This window comes from Bufo gargarizans, chromosome 5 (genome assembly GCF_014858855.1).
Source record: "Bufo gargarizans isolate SCDJY-AF-19 chromosome 5, ASM1485885v1, whole genome shotgun sequence".
Classification (NCBI taxonomy): domain Eukaryota; kingdom Metazoa; phylum Chordata; class Amphibia; order Anura; family Bufonidae; genus Bufo; species Bufo gargarizans.
In genome coordinates, this window is record NC_058084.1 from 15,162,549 (window position 1) to 15,186,176 (window position 23,628).

Here is a 23,628-nt window from a genome sequence, read left to right on the forward strand (position 1 = left end):
GGAGAGTTTCTTCGAGAAAAAGGCACACGGTCGCCATTTGGCAGGAGAGGGACCCTGAGACAAGACCGCACCCACACCCACCTCAGAAGCATCAACCTCAACTATGAAGGGTAGAGAAATATCAGGTTGTACCAAGATGGGAGCGGAAGCAAAACTCTCCTTGATATTAGAAAAGGCCTTACGCGCCTCTACCGACCAGGAGGAAAAATCTACCCCCTTTCTAGTCATATCAGTGAGTGGTTTAACAACAGAGGACTAATTCAAAATAAACTTCCTGTAATAATTGGCAAAACCCAAAAAACGCATCAGCGCCTTCTGATTCTCAGGAAGCTCCCACTCAAGCACAGCGCGGACCTTCTCGGGGTCCATACGAAAACCAGAAGCGGAGAGAAGAAACCCCAGAAATTGAATTTCTGGAACCGCAAACACACATTTTTTCCAGTTTAGCGTACAATTTATTCTCCCGCAGGATGAGCAAGACCTGACGTAAGTGTTCCTTATGAGTTTTGAAATCAGGGGAAAAAATCAAAATGTCATCTAGATACACTAATACAAATTTCCCCATTAAATGATAAAAAATGCTGTTCACAAAATGCTGAAAGACGGCTGGAGCATTCATCAAACCAAAAGGCATAACCAAATTCTCAAAATGGCCCTCAGGGGTATTGAAGGCCGTCTTCCATTCATCTCCTTCTCTGACCCTGACCAGGTTGTATGCCCCTCTTAGATCCAACTTGGAAAAAACTTTAGCCCCAACAATCTGGTTAAACAGGTCCGGGATCAGAGGAAGCGGATAAGGGTCACGAATTGTGATACTGTTCAGCTCCCTGAAATCCAGACATGGTCTTAAAGAACCATCTTTTTTCTTAACAAAGAAAAAACCAGCGGCAACAGGTGACTTCGAGGGTCGTATGTGTCCCTTTCTCAGACTCTCAGAGATATAAGCACGCATAGCGACCCTTTCAGGTTGGGAGAGATTGTATAAACGAGATTTAGGCAGCTTGGCGCCTGGGGTGAGATTAATAGGGCAATCGTACTCCCTGTGAGGGGGCAATTCCTGAACACCACTCTCAGAGAACACATCCGAAAATTCAGAGAGAAAAGATGGTACAGTCTTAGTAGAAACCTCAGAAACAGATGTCGTGAGGCAATTCTCTCTGCAAAAGTCACTCCAACCATTTATTTGCCTCGCTTGCCAATCAATGGTGGGGTTATGTTTAGTGAGCCAGGGTAGCCCCAACACTAGAGGAGTAGGCAACCCGCTAAGGACGAAACATGACACATCCTCAACATGAGTATCACTCACAATCAAACGGATATTGTGAACTATGCCCTTTAACGATTTCTGAGAAAGTGGAACGGAATCAATAGCAAAAACAGGTATATCCTTTCCCAAAATGCATACCTGGAAACCATGTGTTATAGCAAATTGACTATCAATGAGATTGACCGCTGCTCCACTATCTACAAAAATCTCACAAAAAATGTTCTTGCTCTCTAGCGCCACCCTGGCAGGTAGGACAAAACAGGAACTACAAGCAAACGGAAAACCTTCAATTTCCGCATCAACCTTGCCAATAGTAACAGATGGAACCTTTTTAGAGGATTCTTTTCTTTTTGTTTCTTTATTACTCTCAAAAAACTGCCTGAATCTCCTAGAGGGACAAACATTTGCCAAATGATTTATACCTCCACAACAGAAACAAACCCTCCTCTGAGAGCTGAATCCTCTATTGTCAGAGGTAAGCAAACCCAGCTGCATGGGCCCCTGCTCAGAAGGGATTGAGAGCGACTGAGACCCCTGTGCACTGAATGAGACCGCCGCACTGTCCTTGGACTGAGTATGACAGGAAGGAGTGATCTCTCCTCTCTCTCTAAGACGCCTGTCAATACGAACTGCCCGAGACATGGCAGAGTCCAAGGAGGTAGGTCTCTCATGAAAGGCAAATGCATCTTTCAATCCCTCTGAAAGACCATGGCAAAATTTACTTCGGAGTGCAGCATCATTCCAACCAGTATCAGCTGCCCATCTCCGAAATTCTGAGCAGTATATCTCTGCGGATTGTTTACCCTGACATAAAAGACGTAGTCTAGACTCAGCCAGAGCAATACGATCCGGATCATCATATATCTGACCCAGGGCTTAAAAGAATTCATCCACTGAACAGAGGGGCCATGCCCCCACCGGCAGCAAAAAGGCCCAGGACTGAGTGTTATCCCTGAGCAGTGAGATGATGATCCCCACCCGCGGTTCCTCATCACCAGAGGAATGAGGCGAAAATGGAGTTTGCAAGCGCCTCTAAAACGAACAAAATTCTCACTACCCCCGGAGAACGTATCCGGGAGCGAGATCTTAGGCTCAGAACAAACTCCATGAACGGAAGCTGAACCGGTCACCTGAAACTGATATACAGTTTTACGGAGATCTACTACCTCCAATGAAAGACCCTGCATGTGTTCAGTCAAAAGTGAAACCGGATCCATGCTTGAGACGGTTTTGGCGGTTTATAATGTCACGGAAGGTGTACAGAAAACTAGAAGACACAAAATGAAGATCCGACTGACTGGATCCAAAACTAAGGAACAAAAGGGAGAGCCCTGCATCAGACCTGGCTCTCTCCCTAACTGCTCAGCCTATGCGAAAATCCCAATGGTAGATGATCGCATATCCTCGTACTTCGACTGTATAACACCTGAACACCCTATAATAGTGAGGGGACACGACCACCGGCTCCCTACACTTGATACGGAGGGAGTCAGGGTCACCTGGGATCCAGCAAACAGGAAAACACAAATGAACGAACAAAACTTATCTGTTGAAGACTCAGAAGTAGCATCAGCATGCACACACTCCAGGAAGTAATATAAACCCCAAAGTGATGCAGTATGGGGAGGGATTTAAAGGGATGCAATCAGTGCAACTACACGACAGCTGAGAGAGGCTAACGAGATGAGAAAATGAAAGCAAAACAAAAGGAACCTCAAGGAGGAGGTTCTGAAGGACGTCTGTCAGAGCTTCTCAGATGTCTGGTGGTGACAGTAAATTATCAACAAGCAACACCTGAAGCAAGGGGTGTGCCATTCACCAAAACACAGACACAATAAGATCCACAGTGAACTTGTCAATTTAACCCACGGGTTGCCAGTCTCTGTGATCTCCTGGTACCCGCCATGGGAATGTCCGTGAAATCGGCATGGACTGTATATGGGGATCTTGCAGACTGCATTTAAATAGTGCGCCAATGCCATGCACCCTCGCGATCTGCAAGATGCCCACACAGTCCATGCCAAGGTAGCACAAGTTTTTTAAATCCAAAGCCCAAAATGTGGCATGCAATGCACTGCCCGGCTGGACCAATAAATTCATATTAATTGCAGATCGGTGTCCTGGCGCATTTTGGATTGTTCAAGATTTCTTGGTGGAAAGGGGGCAGAAGACTAGCACCCACCAAAAGCCCTGGACTGAGAGAGTTCTCTACTCGAACACATATGATGCAGCGTCCCCACAGTCAGCAGTTTCTTGCAGCCACAGTTCTAGGCAGTGCACAGCGTACGGAGCCGGAAAACACCACAGGTCCATACACTTGTGTAGTCGCGGTCTTTGGAAACTGCAGCTCAGCTCCCTTTCACTTGAACAGGAGCATCAGCTGCAGTACCCGAGAATGGCCACTACCTGGTGTATGGAGCTGCAATGTTCCGGCCCTGTACATTGTTTACTTCCTGGAACTGCAGCAGCCACTAACAGCTGATCCGTTGGGGGTCAGACTTATGGTCAAGTCAGTAATATCTTAGTCTTGGGAAACCCCCTTTCTCTTTTGTGTACGGTGGTGAAAGAACTAATGCCAATATCCCGAGTGGTCTGGACTAGTGAAGTGTTTAATGCAAACATCCTTGGTGGTTAATGCCATCCTCCACAGAGGTTCTAGACAGTGAAGGAGCCAATGCCAGCATCCCAATGGTCCAGGGTAGTGAAAGCATCAAGGGGTTTTCCAGTACTTAGATATTGACGACCTATTCTTATAGGTCATCAGCATCAGATCAGTGGGGGTCTCCCAGCACTCCCACCAAATATACAGTGGACTGAAAGCGTGTCCATTGTGTCGTTTCCAGGACCAGTGTACTACACCCCACCCCCAGTAATTTGAATGGGAGCTGGGCTGCAGTATCTCGGCGCAGCCACTGCACTGAATAATTTCCAGCACCAACCTGACACAGCTCATATGTGGGATGTCGAACCCCCACCTGCCTTATGACCTATCCTGAGGTTAGGCCTTCAGTATTTAAATACTGGAAAACCACTTTAATGCCAACATCTCTGGTGATCTAGAGTAGTAAAAGGTTAATGCCAACATCCCTTGTGGCCTAGGGCAGTAAAAGGTTAATGCCAACATCCCTTGTGGTCTAGGGCAGTAAAAGGTTAATGCCAACATCCCTGGTGATCTAGAGTAGTAAAAGGTTAATGCCAACATCCCTTGTGGTCTAGGGCAGTAAAAGGTTAATGCCAACATCCCTTGTGGCCTAGGGTAGTAAAAGGTTAATGCCAACATCCCTGGTGGTCTAGGGCAGCTAATATAGGCGTATTTCTGGTGCAGATTGCAGGTGCAAAGGTCCTTTGCGCCACAGTCTGTGACTTTTCACTCTAAAATAGTGGGCCGGGCGGGAAAGGGGACGTGCAGGCAGTACCGTCTCATTTACCATTTTCCTGTTTTAGGCGTAGAAAATGGTCTAAATGTAAGAAAGCAAGGAAGCTGTCTTACATTTAGGATCAGCTGTGCATCCGCCGAAGTTATGAGGGGGCCGGCGCCTCTTCATAATTCCGGTGGATCCACCGCCAGGTATAGGGCTTATTAAGCCTCTCCTTCTCCAGCTTTGTCCTCTGTGAGAGAAGGTTTATAGAGATCACAGCACAGAGGGGGTTAATAACACTGTGTGACTGTGATTAATGGGCACAGTAAGTCCTTGTAGTGCTCGCCCCACGGCCTATTCATGGACAATGTTTACTCCTATAAAGAGAAGACAGAACAAAGATTTACAAATTCATCTCACTAACTACTTGGTCGCCAGCGAGAGAATTACCAAGAACCTCTAAACTGCAGAATCAAAAGAGGAACAAAATATGGATTGTAAAATCTGTGGTTTATTTTTTAGTTTTGACAGCTGACAACAGGAAACTTGGGGAGGAGGATGGATGGTGTGAGAGGTAGACAATCATTCTAGTGATACAAGGGTCTTGTCCACACTTTGAAGGAGCTGATTCTGAGATTTCACAGGAGATCCACGACTTAGAAACAATAATGACTAGAATTGTCTTTTAAGTCCTTAAAAAAGGAACAATTTATTACAACTCTGACTGGAATTTGAGAAAGCACCCTGAAAAGTACATAGAACACATTGTGCATGGAGGAGTTAATGTCCAATTTAAAGTAAACCTTCTTAAATTTCACTTTAAAATACTGTACTAAATCCCTCACATTTTTTTATATCCTTTGCATCATGCCTCATAATAATTCCTATAATATGGTTCTCTAATTACAAGAAAATACTATAATACTGCCCCATATGTACAAGAATATAACTACTATAATACTGCTCCTATGTACAAGAATATAACTGCTATAATACTGCCTCCTATGTACAAGAATATAACTACTATAATACTGCTCCTATGTACAAGAATATAACTACTATAATACTGCTCCTATGTACAAGAATATAACTACTATAATACTGCCTCCTATGTACAAGAATATAACTACTATAATACTGCTCCTATGTACAAGAATATAACTGCTATAATACTGCCTCCTATGTACAAGAATATAACTACTATAATACTGCCCCATATGTACAAGAATATAACTACTATAATACTACCTCCTAGGTACAAGAATATAACTACTATAATACTGCCTTGTCAAGGAACCATGAACCAGACGTACAACAAGAGATAGTGGAAATAAGAAGGCTTTATTGAAAGTCAAGCCGTAAGGCAAAAGTCCAAGCGGATGGCTAAACTGAAGCAGGGTCTTGCGAAGCCAGAAGTCGGAAACCAGAAGGGTAGTCAGACGAAGCCTGGATCAGGAACCAGCAGGGTAGTCAGACGAGGCCTGGATCAGGAACCAGCAGGGTAGTCAGACGAAGCCAGGATCAGGAACCAGAAGGGTAGTCAGACGAAGCCAGGATCAGGAACCAGAAGGGTAGTCAGACGAAGCCAGGATCAGGAACCAGAAGCAGCAGCAGTCTTAGAAGCATGTGAACACAGGAGGACCAAGCAGGGAACTGAAGCCACAGACCTCCTATATATATGAGCTAGGCATCCAGCTCCTCCCAGTGGGAAGGAGAAGCCGCAGGGTGGGAGGCTACAAGAAACCCAGAAACCAAGATGGCCGCCAGCACATGTCAAACGAAGGAGGACAGCAAGAAGGTAAGACCATGACAGTACCTCCCCCTCAAGGGCCCCTCCTCCGCGGAGTAAAGAACGGTTTCTGAGGGAAGCGTGCGTGGAAGGCTCGGAGCAAGGCAGGAGCATGGACATCTGCGGAGGGAACCCAGGAACGCTCCTCTGGACCATAACCACGCCAATGGACCAAAAACTGCACCCGACCGCGGACCAGGCGTGAGTCCAGGATATTGCTCACCTCATACTCCTCACGATTGCCCACTTGGACCGGACGAGGCCGAGGAACCGAGGAAGTGAAACGATTACACACCAGTGGCTTCAACAGGGAGACATGAAACACGTTGGAGATCCGCATGCCAGGAGGAAGCGCGAGGGCATAGGCTACCGGGTTTACCCTGCGAAGCACTCGGAAGGGACCAACAAAGCGAGGCGCCAGCTTGGGAGTGGGCACTCGAAGGTTGAGGTTGCGGGTGGACAACCATACGCGGTCTCCGACCTGGTAGGAAGGAGCGGGCGCTCGTCTGCGATCAGCCTGGAGTCTCTGGCGCTGCGCAGAGACCTCAAGGGACCTCTGGATCTGTACCCAAGAAGCACGTAGGACGGAAAGGTGATCCTCCACAGCCGGAATATCCTGGGGAGAGAATACCTCCGGTAACACGGCAGGTTGGAACCCATAATTGGCCATGAAGGGAGACGTCCCAGAGGAAGAGTTCACCGCCGTGTTCCTGGCAAACTCAGCCCAAGGCAGGAGGTCAACCCAATTGTCTTGGTGATCGGAGACATAGCAACGAAGGAATTGCTCCAAGGCCTGATTGGATCGTTCTGCGGCCCCATTGGACTGAGGGTGGTAGGCCGAGGAGAAAGAGAGATGAATCCCCAACTGGGAGCAAAAGGCGCGCCAGAACCTGGACACAAACTGACTCCCCCGATCCGACACAATCTCCTTGGGCAAACCGTGCAACCGGAAGACCTCCCTGGCAAAAATCGAGGCCAACTCTTGTGCAGAGGGTAACTTCTTGAGAGGAACACAGTGGCACATTTTGGAAAACCGATCCACAATCATGAGAATGACCGTATGGCCTCGGGATGCAGGGAGGTCCACAATGAAGTCCATCCCCAGGTGTGACCATGGACGCTGCCCGGTGGCTATGGGTTGCAAAAGGCCCAACGGAAGGTGCCGAGGGGACTTACTCTGGGCACAAACGGAGCATGCCGCTACATATGCGGCGATGTCGGAACGTAGAGAAGGCCACCAGAACAGACGTGAAACAGCCCAGGACAGCTGATTCTTTCCAGGATGCCCCGCGGCCTTGGAGTTATGGTAGGTTCGCAACAACCGAGTGCGCAACTCCTCAGGCACAAAACATCTGCCGTTGGGTCTCCCAGAGGGAGCACCAGATTGAGCCGCCAAAATCTGCTCACCCAGGGGAGAGGTCAGGCTGGTGCGAATAGCGGCCAGGATCTGATTCGGAGGTATGACCGAAGTCGGAATCGACTCCTCCCCGGACAGCTCGGAGTACTGCCGTGATAAGGCATCCGCTCTGATGTTCTTGGAACCGGGTAGGTAGGAGACCACGTAATTAAAACGTGACAAGAACAGAGCCCATCTGGCCTGACGTGGTGTCAATCTCTTGGCCTCAGAGAGGTAGGTCAGATTCTTGTGGTCCGTCAGGATGAGAACCGGAACCACCGAGCCCTCGAGCAAGTGCCTCCATTCTTTAAGGGCCTGCACGATGGCCAATAACTCCCTGTCACCAATCTGATAGTTGCACTCCGCGGAAGACAGTTTCCGGGAGTAAAACCCACAAGGAAGCAGAGGACCCTCTGGTGTGCTACGCTGAGACAGGAGGGCGCCTACTCCCGTCTCAGACGCGTCCACCTCGAGGACAAAAGGCAACCCAGGGTTGGGATGCGACAGAATCGGAGCCGACACAAAGGCGGACTTTAGAGCCTCAAAAGCTCGGATGGCCTCGAGCGGCCAGACCTGGGGATTACTGCCCTTCCTGGTCAGATCCGTGAGAGGCTTGGCTAGCATGGAAAAGTCCCTGATGAACTTCCGATAATAATTGGCGAAGCCCAAAAAGCGCTGCAGGGCACGAAGCCCACTGGGCTGGGGCCACTGTAAGACAGCCGAAACCTTCTCAGGATCCATGGAGAACCCCTCAGCGGAAATGATGTAACCTAAGAAGGTTACCTGGGATCGGTGAAATTCGCATTTCTCAAGCTTACCGAACAGCTTGTTCTCTCGTAAGCGTTGCAACACTCGTCTGACATCCAGAATGTGGGCCTCCATGGATTCAGAATATACCAAGATGTCATCCAAATAGACCACCACACACTGCTGCAACAGGTCACGGAAAACATCGTTGATGAATTCCTGGAAGACTGCGGGCGCATTGCACAACCCAAAGGGCATAACCAAGGATTCATAATGACCGGTCCTGGTGTTAAACGCGGTCTTCCACTCATCGCCCGCCTTGATCCTTACCAGGTTATATGCCGCCCTCAGGTCGAGTTTGGTAAAGACCGTGGCCCCTTTGAGGCGATCGAACAGCTCGGAAATCAAGGGTATCGGGTAAGCGTTCTTGATCGTGATGCGATTGAGACCCCTGTAGTCGATGCAAGGCCTCAATTCACCGCCCTTCTTTTTCACAAAGAAAAATCCAGCCCCTGCCGGGGACGAGGATTTGCGAATGTGTCCGCGTGAAAGCGCCTCCCTCACGTACTCCTCCATGGCCTCATTCTCCGCTACCGACAGTGGATAGACTTTGCCACGAGGAGGAACGGCACCAGATTGTAACTCTATGGCACAATCGTATGGGCGGTGCGGAGGTAGGGCAACCGCACGCACCTTATCGAATACTTCCCGGTACTCCTCGTATTCAGGAGGCAACAGAGAGTCCGAGGAAGTACACAGCAACTTGACAGGCCCATGGATGCAACTAGCCCCACACTGCGGTGACCACGAGAGGATCTCGGCCGATCTCCAATCGAAAGTCGGATTATGCTTCTGGAGCCAGGGGTACCCCAAGACCACCGAGTAGTGTGGAGACGAAATAACCTGGAGACAGACCGACTCTCTGTGAACGGCACCAATGGCCATCCCCACTGGAAGGGTCTCCTGAGTCACGTGTGGCGGCAGAAGGGGTCTGCCGTCTATCGCCTCAAGAGCCAGTGGGGAACCTCGAGGCTGCAGAGGAATGGAATTGGCGGCAGCGAACACACTATCAATAAACAAACCACCAGCACCAGAGTCCACCAACGCCTGGGTCGTCAGCGAGCCCCTGACCCAGGAGAGGACAACAGTGATCAGTGGTTTGTCAACACGGGAAACCGGGGACGAGGAGACTCCACCCAAGATCTGCCCCCGACAGGATCTCAGGTGCGAGCGTTTCCCGGACGGTTCGGGCATGCCAACCGAAAATGCCCACCGAGACCACAGTACATGCATCGGCCCTCGCGTCTCCGGAGTACCCTCTCCCCCTCGGACAGGCGAGCAAACCCCAGCTGCATGGGTTCACCCCCAGACAAGTCATCCCCAGGAGGCGTGGGAGGAGAGGGAGGCACGGGTGGGACAGCAAACGTAGGCGCCAATCTGTTAGAAGACCTCCGCAGGCTCTCCTTAAAGGAAGGTCTCTCCCTGAGTCTGGTGTCAATCAAAATCAGGAAAGAAATAAGGGACTCGAGCTCCACTGGTAGGTCCTTAGCTGCAACCTCATCCTTCAAGGCATCCGAGAGACCATGAGAGAAAGCAGCGACCAAAGCCTCATTATTCCAGCCCACCTCTGCTGCCAGGGTACGAAACTCAATGGCGTATTCAGCTATGGATCGTGAACCCTGTCTGATGGACATAAGGAGCTTCGCAGCAGAGGCAGCACGAGCCGGCACATCGAATACCTTCCGAAGAGAAGCAACAAAACCGGAAAACTCGGCAACCACCGGATTGTTGTTCTCCCATAAAGGGCTGGCCCAGGCCAAGGCCTTGTCCGAGAGCAGCGAGATCAAGAAGCCCACCTTTGATCTCTCAGTAGGAAAGGCATGTGGCAGCAACTCGAAATAAATGCCCACCTGGTTAAGGAAACCTCGGCACTGAGTTGGCTCTCCCCCAAAGCGCTGTGGAAGGGGGGCAGAACCGGTCATACCCCGAAACACCGCAGGCGCAGCAACAGGTGTCGGGGTAGACTCTGGCGCAACAACCGGAGCGGCAGTAGGAGCGGGCCCAGGAGCGACAACCGACCCATCGGCAACGGAAGCTAAATGAGCCGTGCGTTCAAGCAGGGTTTGCAACGCCACAGCGAACCGACCCAACAGGTGATCCTGCTGATCAAGTCTGGCAACCAGCGTAGGTAGCGAGGATGGCCCTGTACCGTCAGAATTCATGGCTTGGTCCTAATGTCAAGGAACCATGAACCAGACGTACAACAAGAGAGTGGAAATAAGAAGGCTTTATTGAAAGTCAAGCCGTAAGGCAAAAGTCCAAGCGGATGGCTAAACTGAAGCAGGGTCTTGCGAAGCCAGAAGTCGGAAACCAGAAGGGTAGTCAGACGAAGCCTGGATCAGGAACCAGCAGGGTAGTCAGACGAGGCCTGGATCAGGAACCAGCAGGGTAGTCAGACGAAGCCAGGATCAGGAACCAGAAGGGTAGTCAGACGAAGCCAGGATCAGGAACCAGAAGGGTAGTCAGACGAAGCCAGGATCAGGAACCAGAAGCAGCAGCAGTCTTAGAAGCATGTGAACACAGGAGGACCAAGCAGGGAACTGAAGCCACAGACCTCTCATATATATGAGCTAGGCATCCAGCTCCTCCCAGTGGGAAGGAGAAGCCGCAGGGTGGGAGGCTACAAGAAACCCAGAAACCAAGATGGCCGCCAGCACATGTCAAACGAAGGAGGACAGCAAGAAGGTAAGACCATGACATGCCTCCTATGTACAAGAATATAACTGCTATAATACTGCCTCCTATGTACAAGAATACAACTGCTATAATACTGCCCCATATGTACAAGAATATAACTACTATAATACTGCCTCCTATGTACAAGAATATAACTACTATAATACTGCTCCTATGTACAAGAATATAACTACTATAATACTGCTCCTATGTACAAGAATATAACTACTATAATACTGCTCCTATGTACAAGAATATAACTACTATAATACTGCTCCTATGTACAAGAATATAACTACTATAATACTGCTTCTATGTACAAGAATATAACTACTATAATACTGCCTCCTATGTACAAGAATATAACTACTATAATACTGCTCCTATGTACAAGGATATAACTACTATAATACTGCCTCCTATGCACAAGAATATAGCTACTATAATACTGCCTCCTATGTACAGGAATGTAACTACTATAATACTGCCTCCTATGTACAGGAATATAACTACTATAATACTGCTCCTATGTACAAGAATATAACTACTATAATACTGCTTGCTATGTACAGGAATATGAATTTGACGGGTTGTTCACATTCCCGCTGAGCAGCTGTTCTGCATTTGCTCTGGTGGTGGGAGTCGGCATCAGAGCTCTGCGGCTCCATCCACTGTGTAGCGGATGATGCTGGTTACTGCAGCACTGTTCCCGGTGACTTCCATGGGGGCAGTGCTGCAGTAACCAGCTCTGTCCACTACACAGTGGGTGGAGCTGTGTAGTTTCAGTGTCGACCTCCCGCAGCGGGGCTACAGCTAAACATCTGACTGTTGGGGGTGCAGGGTGTCGGACCCCTGCCAATATGGTATTGATGGCCATCCTAGAAAGCCCCTGTAATCTATTATGACAGCGTTCATATGTGACTACTCCTCAGCCTTTCTCTGCGGCTGCCTGTGTATTCAGCATCCTTGTGTAAATCTAGAGGAAAGTGACAACCTATCTGGCCACATTCCAAGTGCGCTGCTGAGGTGTCACTTTTTTTGTTTTCTTTTTGTAGCCTTGTCGTTTAACTTGTGCAGTTTTTGTTCTTTATGTTCCTGCTCTGCTTTTTTAACCTTTTTGGCTGCTGGAGGTGGGGCACTGCTCATGGCTCGTCAGGATAATGTCACTCCGCTCTAATGTGGCAGGGAAACCCCACACTAAACATAGGAGGAAAAGGGGAAAATAAATAAGGCCTGAAAACTAGGGAAGGAAGATGGACACCTCCTAGGAAAAACCCTAACCAAAGCCCTGACTGACTACCAGTATGAACAGACCCCAAAGGTAGGTGAGTTCATACACAGGAATACCTAGAGTCCTATCTAGCCCTAAAGGACCCTGGTACTAATGACAGGATTGAGACAACCTGTTCCTCCGAAAGGAAGGATGAACAGGAGTCTCCCTGAGGCCTAATACAAAACGCAAAGGAAATGCAACACACAGAAAAGACAAAATAAAGTACAAAAGGGAAAGAAAACACTTAACTTCCAAGAAGCTGTGGCAGCACTAGGAACTCCGAGCTGAGATCCAAACACCAGGTATTCACAGGTCCAACTGAAGCTATAAACCTGCACAGCATTGTGGGAGAGACAACTATAAATAGGGACAGTTAAATGACCACAATAGCAACACCTGGAGGTTAGAGATGTGGCCAGTATCAGAAACAACACAGACGCATATTGATCCAGAAGGTAAACATGTCCAATCAAACCATGTGTTGCCAGTCTCAAAGACCTCCTGCCACTCACTGTCTCTGGGACGTCCGTATGTCTCGGTACGTCCGTGACAGATAACAGTTAGGTTACAGAACTATAGGTTTGTCGACCTTCTGTCATCCTCCTAGCAGTGGAATTTGTGACGTGCTGTAGTTTCCCCCATGTTACGGAGCTATTGCTTATTGGGGAGAGTACAGTGCTTCGCAGAGGTACCATATGCAGGGGTGCACCACCAATGAGGCCAGGTGAGGCGATCGCCTCAGGCAGCACCAGGTAGGTGCAAGAGGGGGGCAGCCGAAGGGCAATGGACTGAAGGGAAGGGGTTAGATTAAGAAATTTGCATTGGGAAGGGGGGGGGGGCGCCATTTCAGTTTTCGCCTCAGGCAGCAGAAAGGCTAGGTGCATCCCTGACCATATGGCACCACACAAGGTGGCTACAGGTACCCCAAGGGACGCTGCATGGCGCTGTACAGGACACGTGGCCTATGGCCTGAAGGTTTTGATACAAATGTATCCAGTCTAGACAATCGTCTGTCTCTGGTTCTGTTTGTTATAGCTAACAGGCTGTAGCTGGGAAGTAAAGAGGCTCAAAACGCGTAGGAGAATACCCCCATATATAAGTAGCAGTCCATAGGTCTTCATTGTAAACTACCTGTACAGGCAAACTTCACCCAACACCAGGTGTGTTCCCTGTACCTATCTTGTCTCTCTTAGTGCCCTCCTGCCGACAGTATACTGCCACGCTAACCCCCTCCCCACTATACTGTATTACAAGACGTGCCTACTAAACAAATAGCGCTCACTGAATACACACACGGCTTCTGTAAACCTGTTCTACTCTCCGGAGGGGTTTCCAAGTATTTCCAACATGTCCTGTATGTGTGCAGCTCAGTGTTGATCACATGACATAAAAGGATGTACCACGCGTTTTACATGCTAGTTATTCATTCCTATGAGGAATAGAGTCAGCGATGGCCACAGTTCGGTAGTTATACTGTTTTTATATAGAGTATTTGACTTTTTCTGTTTACAGCCATTTTTGAAAAAGTGACAATGGGAGGTGCAGACCCATCGGTGGTCAGTTTTGCATGTACGTTTCGGTGTAAGGGATAGGCCCCCATTTGCCATAGATCCTCTTGTGTCTCAAAATGGCCCCAATTTTCATCTGACACTTTTAAAGAGGACCTCACACCCCTTCTGACTTGTCTGTATTAGTAACTACTTGCATCAATTCTAGAGTGTGTATTCATATACCTCTATGATGTGCCATTCCTGTATTATTCCTGCTAGAAGTTTCTGAATGAATTTCCAGCAATTTGCATTGAAGGTCCAGATGGGTGTTACCAGTCAAGGATGTGTCTCTGGTTGGATAGCGTTGAACTACGCAGGGACACATCCCCAACTGGTTACACCCAGCTGGATCTTCATTGTAGTTACTAAAACATACATGTCAAGAGAGGTAACAGGTCCTCTTTAAGGAACCCTGCGAACAAAAAGAAAAAATGACCCACTCTATGTCATCTGATTGAATGATTCATTCGGAAACGGTTTAACCATGCTCGCCTCAGGTTGCGTGAGATTATTGCGCTCCCCGACTTCTATACGTATTATACCGCCGCACACTGCATTATATGGTGCCGTCACGCCCGATCCCAGTGCAGGGAGCAGTACTGCAGTGATGACCTCCGTCCATTACTGACAGAGCTGTCTGGTTCCGGAAGCTGATCGCCGGGGGGGTGCGGGGTGTCAGACTCCCACCGATCAGCTAATAGTGGCCTATGCTGGGGATAGGCAATCACTTAATAAAAAAGCTGCACCCCTTTTAATTTCTGCAAGGTGTAGAGAACACCAATTTTGGCACCTAGTTATCACTGGGCATAAATGCGGGCGGAGGCGAGTACACTTTTAAATGAGATGCTTTATAGGGGGCCCAATTGCATAACAATTACAGAAGGCACATAAGCTTGGTGGTTACAGACACAGTGGGCACTAAGCTTAATGGTTGCAGTCCCAGTGTGTGGGCACTAAGCTTAATGGTTGCAGTCCCAGTGTGTGGGCACTAAGCTTAATGGTTGCAGTCCCAGTGTGTGGGCACTAAGCTTAATGGTTGCAGTCCCAGTGTGTGGGCACAACACTCCTAGTGGTGCTGAAATGGAAGCGATCAGTGGGGGTCGCAGCTCCCGGCTGTTGGTAACGCCGGACACCTTCAGAGGTCTGGTGGAGTCCATGCCTCGATGGATCCGAGGAGCATTGGCGGCTGGTGGAGGACCTGCACAATATTGGGGCTCATTCACGCGACCGTTGTTGTTTTGTGAACCGCAAGTTGTGAATCTGCAAACAGATGTGCGTTTCGCTAAATGCGTAATAGAATAGAATAATAGAAGAGACCTATCCTTTTCCGTAATGCGGACAATAATAGGACAGATTTATTTTTTAGCGGAACTGACATACGGACACGTAATGCACATGGAGTAATTTTCGTTGTTGTTTTTTTTTTAGACGCTCCATTGAAGTGAATGGTTCTGCATACGGGCCTAAAAAACAAAACAGAGCGGACACTGACAAAAAATACATTGGTGTGCATGAGCCCTGAGGGATATAATGTTCTGGCTGAGATGAGTGCAGAGCGCACGTCGTGGGACTATGACAACACTGCCGGTCGCTTGCACAATGAAGCTCACAGGATCCTTTGCGTAGCCTGCCGATCCGGTTTAGACTTCATTCTTCATTACCCCTCGCTGATATTTGTACTTTGTATTTCCTGTTAGACGGTATCGGCCTAAAACTGTGAGACTAAGAAATTGTGGGAGATCCGGGTGATGGGGCCATTGTACTGGCGGCGGCCATGTTGATAGCCGTTCAGCTTTCCCAGACCTGACTCCTAGGTTATAGACATCAGGACGGGACAGATTTGTTGCTTGTACTGTATGTTCAGTAACTGCTTGCAGTCAGTGGATGGAAAGATTCAGAGGCAGGAAACCTATCCTGCTCAGATATCTGTGTAATCAGGACATGCTGAAGGCCAGGGAAAGATTCATTCACTGACAGCCATCCAAGATCTTGCTAAGGGCTCATGCACACAAACGTATTTTCCTTCGTGTGCATTCCATTCCGCAAAAAATAGAACATGTCCTATTATTGTCCGCATTACGGACCAGGATAGAACTGTTCTATTAGGGGCCGGCTGTTCCGTTCTGCAAAATAAGGAATGCACACGGACGTCATCCGTATTCTTTGCGGATCCGTTTTTTTGCGGACCGCAAAATTCCTACGGTCGTGGGCATGAGCCCTAAGTGTGAGGATATGAAAGGATTTATGTTAGAGAGTAAGCGGCACCAAGGAGCCTCGCGCCGTATCGGGCCACATCCTTTAAACAATAAGGTAATTCATTATTTTATGCAAATTCGTCCTTTCTGCTCTCACCTGTCGGCTCCAGGTAAAGGCAGGTGAACGCTGACGCCGCTGGCAGGCTGGGCACTTCTGTGTAAGGTGAGCAGAGCTGCATGTGGGTTTATACAACATACCTAGCGTCAGTCTGCTGCTGGTAAAGGGCATCACCGCTCCATTCTGTTCAGCCATTGCTGGTCTTTGTACCTAGAAGACGCCTTTATTCTGGAGCCTAGGCTACCTGCACACGGACGCCGGCTGCCTTGCAGAAAATCCGCACAGAATTCCGTGCAGGTTTCTTTGAGTTTCTGCACCAAAAACTGCATGCGTAACTTGCGTTTTTTGGTGCGGTTTTGATGGGATTTTTCCACCATTGAAAAGGGGCGAAATCCGCACTAGAATCGCACTATTGACATGCTGTGGATTTAAAAAACGCACAGTAGGAAAGAAGCAAAGTGTAAAGAAGAAAAAAGCTAAGTGCACATGAGATTTTCTAATACTTGGCTGTTACTGTATTACCGGAGGCGGTCCCTCTGCAGAGCTATGTGTTTCCATGGTGACAGACTACAAACAAACACGTGCAGTCACACTCCAGTTTGTCTCCTTTCCATACTTCTGCTCAGTTAAGGCTGTGTTCACATTTACGTTTTCTCTTTCCAGCAGGGGTTTCCGGCCTTTTTTTTATTTTTATTGTAAGAATGTAGAAAGTCAAACGTGATCTTCCTGGTTTAGTTGGGATCCATTCGGAAACAGATCCGTCATAGCTGTCACTACTGTCCTAAGGATAGAAGCGTGGTGCTGTGACTGATCATAGGCGACAGCCCCCCAGCCCAAAATCTGGGATCGCTGTAGGGAAAAGTATTATATGGCGTCCATTCAGGTTAAAGGTCATGCATATAATACATGAATGATAGAGGGTGATCCATGGCTTGTATATGAATGACGTCCTTGTGCCCTGGTGTAGGGCATAGGGACAAGCGTTGGTCTAATGGGACATCCCTTTTAAAGGGGCGTTTGGTTTACAGCTTCTCCCCTATCTCTATGGATGGCTGTTAGATCGGTAGGGGTCCAGCCGCGAGAACCGGAGTCCTGTGTCCTGCGGTGGGCAGACTCTACGGGACTGAAGTCGTCGAGGAGGATGGGGAAGCAGTGCACCTGCTCGATCGCTGCACCATTCATATGGAGCGGGCACAGGACTCCTCTTCTTGTAATTGCTGAGGGTCCCGGCGGTCAGACCACCACAATCTTACAGCTCTTATTCTGTGGACGGGGGATAACTTATTACTGGAATACCCCTTTAACTAGTGCACTCGGCTGTGCACCAGTGGTTTTCTTCCTTTGTAAGGATCATTAGTCAGGACACACCTTACATAACCGCGCCGGTTCCTGCTTCTCTCCTCTAAGAAATCACCTGCTTTACCCTTTATTCTCCTCTATTCTTCAATCAGACGATCACCGCAGCGTTTATATTATATATCATGTCCATCCAACCCTGCATATTCCCGTTTTTGTGTCTTCTCTCACACTCTTCTGTCTGTTCTGTCTGTAACACATTCATCCTGAGCTTTCTCGTTCATGAATAGAATGCCAGAACAGCAGTGAAGACTGACACTCAGACACGCCTAAGCAGTAACAGAGAGCGAACAAGGGGAATGTGACTCTGCCTTGTTCATGGCTCTTATGTGAAAAGCTGGGTGACCTCCCCACGTGGCCGCTGTACTGGCTGCCGTAGGTTATAAATGACTGGTACATTCACAAGGAGACGACTCGGGGACTGGTTTTTAGGTAGAGATGCACTGTAAAGGCTTGGATCGGATATTTGCAGAATGATACCCTTATATGCTACTTATGACCACGAGGGAGGACATATATGTTTGTCTCACACATGCGGGACTAGTGGCGCCACAGTCGTGCCTTCCTGAGATGCTGGTGTAAATCCGTTATCATGTGGGGCCCATCTGCGGTGGCTTCCTGCACCCGACTGTAACCCCTTAAACCTAGATGAGCTGTCGCTTTAAATATCTCTAGGCTACCCCCCTGTTACCATTTTTGTGTCTCATGCGCTTCAGCAATCTTCAGTTTCTTACTGGTGGGTAAATCATGAGAATATAAATATGTCTGCGTGGAATTCCTGCTGCAGTGTAAAGCATGAGGGAGGAGGGACAGTGCAACAAGCCTAATCCAGTGATGGATTGCAGGTAGATTTCCACAACCTCGCTCTGAAATACACAGTGCAGTTTAAAATTGTGAAGTCCCTGATCATAGCTGAGTTCTAATGGAGCAAAGCTGCAGTGTAAAGCATGTGCAGGGACAGAGCTTCATCCACTGATTGGACAGTACTTGGATGTAAGACTACTTCAGACTCAACAGACATTGCAGCTAATTATAGTGGAGCTGACAATAGGCAGCGCCCATCCATACCCCATTGATATATACTGAATGCTTGGTCATCGGGTTCACAGGTCAAATAAACTGTATATGTCGAGAAAAGTACCTGCAATTTTACATTTTTGTCCATAAAAATCTAGAATTTGAATATATTTTATTGCTTTATATAAAAAAGGAATTACAATAAAATCGTCTTTGCCCTTGGGTCCCGAAAATCACATTAAAAGGTATGCAAAGGATCCCCTACAGCAGGGATTCACAACCCGCGGCCCTCAATATCATTCTAATGTGGCCCCCAACCCGAAAAGGCTGTGCACCGCTACAGGCACATTATAGTATGTCTTATGTCTGGCCTTGATCAGGTCTTCTACAAAGTCATCCATGGTGAGGGCTGCTTCCTAGGAAACGGATCTCTTGAGGTGCAGTTCTCTTGCAGACAGCAGCAGGTTTTCTTCCTGCTTTTATATTTTCCTGGACCTTCTGACTTATGTCTGGCTTAAAGTGGGGTTTCAGCCGGATGTCTACTTCCTGGTTCTGTCTCAAGAAATGCTCACCATCAACGATATTTTTCTTACTGGAAAAACCCTTTTAAGAACCAGAGAGCTAGTGATGCCAGCATCATTCTGTGTGGAGGAGTGACCCAAGCTGGAAGGTTTGTGAACCAGAAGAACACAATTCACAGAAGATGAAAAACCTGCTGCGGTCTGCAAGAGAACCTTGAGAAGCTGGATAGAAGATTGATTTTCTAGTTGACCAGGGTTCAAGTATTACACAATAAAATTAGAGGAAGTGGGTGAAGAATTTCCTTAGATCTGCACATAAATATTTTGTAACCGGTGTGTTCCTTGTTTTTTTCCTGTTGCTCTCAGGTTGCCCAGAAAGGTATCCGAAGCCTCCAGGTACTTGAACCAGAGATCACCTCTGTATTCGTCCCTCCTTTTGTACCGAAAGAGGAAGCGCAGAGCTCGTCCGCAGTTCAGAGCTCGTACCAAAGAGTGGCGAGGAGGCGATCGTTCCGGAAGAAGAAGGAGAGGCCCAAGGTAGAGTCTGGGAGCGGTAACAACGTGGATCATAGAGAGACCACCACCGAAGGAGATCAGCGTCCCCAAAGACATCGACCTCATTGGATTGCCCCAGCTCTGCTTCCCAGGTGCACACGCATCCTCCTATATACGTTATTACCTTTCTATGTGAATACTTATCACAGCTGAGGGGTTTGCTACAGTTGTATCCAATGTGGGCAATACGTAGGCGGCACACGATGTGTCTATGCAGGCAAAATGGAGTTTGCATACATGTCTCACAGACAGAGCATTGTCTGCATTGGATACAATTGTAGCAAACCCTCAGCCATGATAAGTATTACAAAGTCCATCAAGAAAAACGCAGCCGACACTGCTAAGTGTGTATAAAGTCCAAGAGACCCTTGGAAGCACGAGAAAAATAACGACAAACAGTGGTGCTCTGCATGATAAGTATTAGTTCAGGACAGCTTTTCAGCATCAGAATGCAAACCTTGTGACTATTCAGTGACTGCCAGCAGAGATGATGAAAAATTGTAACAATAAAGTATATTAGGAAATTGACAAACTTTTTCATGGTATAATGTTACGTACATAAAACAAGAAACAGACTTTTCCAGTGCTCTATACTGGGCAGACTAGGGGCCTTAACCACTCCATACACACGCACTGGTGACCGGGCTACTAAATATAATATTGGCTACTAGGTATAGGTACTAGGTTCCAGGTGCTGGGGCCACAGATATATATATATATAAAGAAGCAGTAGAGAAACATGGGGTCCTCCAATGAGCTCATACGAATCCTGGGGAATTTTGAATGCAGCTTTGGCTGTGACTAGAGGATGTTACATTTATTGAATTGTATTTATCTAATGTATCATTTCTTATTCTCTATCTTTACAGGGGGGCTGCAAGTGACCTTAGAGCCCACAGAGGAGCATTTCCATTTCCTTATCTTTACAGATGTTCTGGGGATCAGGACATATGGGGTTGTTGCTCAGTTCTCCCGATCTGTTCAGGTATGACCATTGTAGTAGAGCAGTTCTCTGTACTGTGCACCCTGTGATTACTGTGCTTTTTATAGCTGTAGGATCCATTCATTAGACAAGATAATTATGGCTTCCGTCCTCGGTGAACCGGAGCAACGCCGTCCTTGTTTAGACTTGTATCTTTATTTCTTCATTGCTCTTCTTATGCACATAGAAGTCTCTGTCTCTCCAGGATGCACTGGGACTGTCCGGCGGGCAGGCTTACTGGGACTCCTCCATAGGAAGCAACAAGACATATGAGGCTTATGTACCTTTTGCCATTTGCGTCATATCCAGATATCCTTACTACAACGCTCTAAAGGACTGTCTCTCATGGTAAGAGAGGGAGCCCGCGGTGTTCAATTCAGTTGCAATACAAGGTTTACATGTAATGATATCAAGTATCTGTTGGGTTTGAACTCTCCTCATCTTGCCCATACGCACAGTATGGGATGCCACAATGTTAAAGGGGTTGTCTCGTCATGGACAATGAGGGCATATCGCTAGGATATGCCCCATAGTCTCATAGGTGCGCAAGAAGGGGTCCAGCCACCACCATACCGGCTCCCCATAGAAGTAAATGGGAGCGTACCGCACATGCGTGACCCCCGCTCCCATTCATTTCAATGGGACTGACAAAAATAGCCTCGCCGGCCCCATAGAAAATGAATGGAGGGCGGCTGCGCATGCGCAGTGCGCCCTCCTTCACTTGTGGGGCTCTGTTCTCGATGGGACTCCTAGCGATATGCCCCCATTGTCCTTGATGAGACAACCCCTTTAAATAAAGCCTTTAGTATTTTGAAGCCTTTTAAACTACGTGCTCTAAATATTACTATTCTGTGCTTTGAAAAGGGAACCACCATGGGGCCCAACACAACGCCAAGTTTATTCTGCAACATTGTGGGAGGACCCATTGCTGCTGGCATAGGTAGCTCAGTAAGTAGTCTAGTGGGGCCACATGTGATGAATGACCCTTTCCATTTACCCAATCAGGGCAGATGGGCGCTAAAGGGGCAAATCTCCTGCTCAAACCCCTTCTATTAGGCTCCCTATTAGCCAAAGCAGAAGGATACTGCAAAGGTCATCTCACGCTCTGGAGGATAAACGTCAACCTTGTATCACATGGGTGTCATGCAGTACCACATGTCTCCTGCAGTGGCCACTGTTGGATAAAGGTGTGGCTGCCAGCAGCGGATTGTTGGAAGTTTTTAGCTGCTGGATCGGCAGCAGTCAGATGATGGAACAAACCATGTCATTGATCATTATCATTTTTTCTTCTCTGTCACCATTTTCAGCCTTCTTCCACAACTGAAGTCCATCAGGAATGTCATTCTTGATGAACGTATTAAGGAGTTTGCAGCAAAGTTGGCTCTGATTCCATGTCCTCCACCTGGACCTCTGCATCTGGTAATGACCGACTACGATGTCTGATTGGATTAATGAGGGGGTGTATATGGATATCCGTGAGCACAGGGCATCTGTATTTTTATTTTATTTTGGAAGGGGGGGAGGTGACACATTAGGCATCCTACGTACCTTCCTGGAGAATCTTCCATTAAAGGTAGCATCATGGTACTCGTTGACTCAGTAACTACTGATTTATCTTGTACTCTAGTCACACCACAAGCTACATTATTTGTGTCTGCTTTCTCCCATGGTTTCCCCGTAGGTGTTCAGCATGAAACCTCTGCAGATTGTTTTTCCATCAAGAGAAGATCTCGAAAGCCCAGTAATTGACTTGGATCTTCACCTGCCATTTCTCTGCTTCAGCCCAAAACAGGTGTTGCAGGTAAGTGGCACCAGCGGGGCGGACAACTCTGGTTCTGGAGTGAAGGACTACCTACTAGATACATGATCCGTACGGTTGTATCTAGTAGGTAGTGCTTGATTTCCTGCAGTTAAGTCATTTAGACCCAGATGTGCAGCTGTTTTATGCCCCAGGGTCCGATATCCAGAGACAGAGGGGCAGATTTATGAAGACTGGGGGTCAAGAGTCCATTACAGGTAAGATGCTCCTGATTTATTAAGAGGTGGACACCCCCAATAATATAACACATCTTTGCCTGACTTTGATTGCCCTATCACGCTAAGTACTGCTCCCTTTAAAAAATAAAAATAAATTGCACCTTTGCAAAACTTTGCAACTTTTTTTACACCAATCAAAAACGTACATCATTTGTAAATTGAGAGAGGCCTTGGGGTCCATTGGAAAGAGCGTATATACCATAGAGACCATGTGGTGGCTGGAGGACCCCAGACCCGGTTGGCGACATCACTTATGTTACTTGTGCAAGAATGTGCGTCTTTTGTACAACAGTTAACATACAGCCTTTAGTACACCCCCCTCCCCTAATATTGTATGACAAGGACTTACCTCACGTCATGTACTGTCTCTCCTCAGATCATGGCCTGTATCCTGACCGAGCAGAGAATTGTCTTCTTCTCTTCAGATTTCGCCCTGTTAACCCTCCTCGCTGAGTGTTTCATGGTCTATCTTCACCCTATCAAGTGGCAGCACACTTTTGTGCCCATACTCTCGCACCACATGCTGGATTTCATCATGGCGCCCACGTCCTTTCTCATGGGCTGCCACCTGGATCACTACAAGGAAGTTTGTAAGGTCAGTATTTTCCCACAATACATTACGTCCAGCTGGACACCTTAAAGAGGACCCGTCCCCTCTCCTGACATGTCAGTTTTAGTAACTACTTGCAATCCCTATGTAATAACAATTCTGGAGCATCTATTGTTATGA

At 47.8% G+C, this 23,628-nt stretch overlaps 1 protein-coding gene across 1 annotated transcript in view; it reads left to right on the forward strand.

The window, feature by feature from the left end:
- The window catches only part of DENND3 (DENN domain containing 3), a 65,406-nt gene that overhangs the window by 13,160 nt on the left and 28,618 nt on the right, over window positions 1–23,628 (forward strand). The window contains 7 exon segments of the mRNA XM_044294392.1: window positions 19,691–19,903; window positions 19,905–19,971; window positions 20,749–20,864; window positions 21,067–21,209; window positions 22,169–22,280; window positions 22,543–22,662; window positions 23,275–23,493. Coding sequence (XP_044150327.1) covers window positions 19,691–19,903; window positions 19,905–19,971; window positions 20,749–20,864; window positions 21,067–21,209; window positions 22,169–22,280; window positions 22,543–22,662; window positions 23,275–23,493 — 990 coding nt within the window.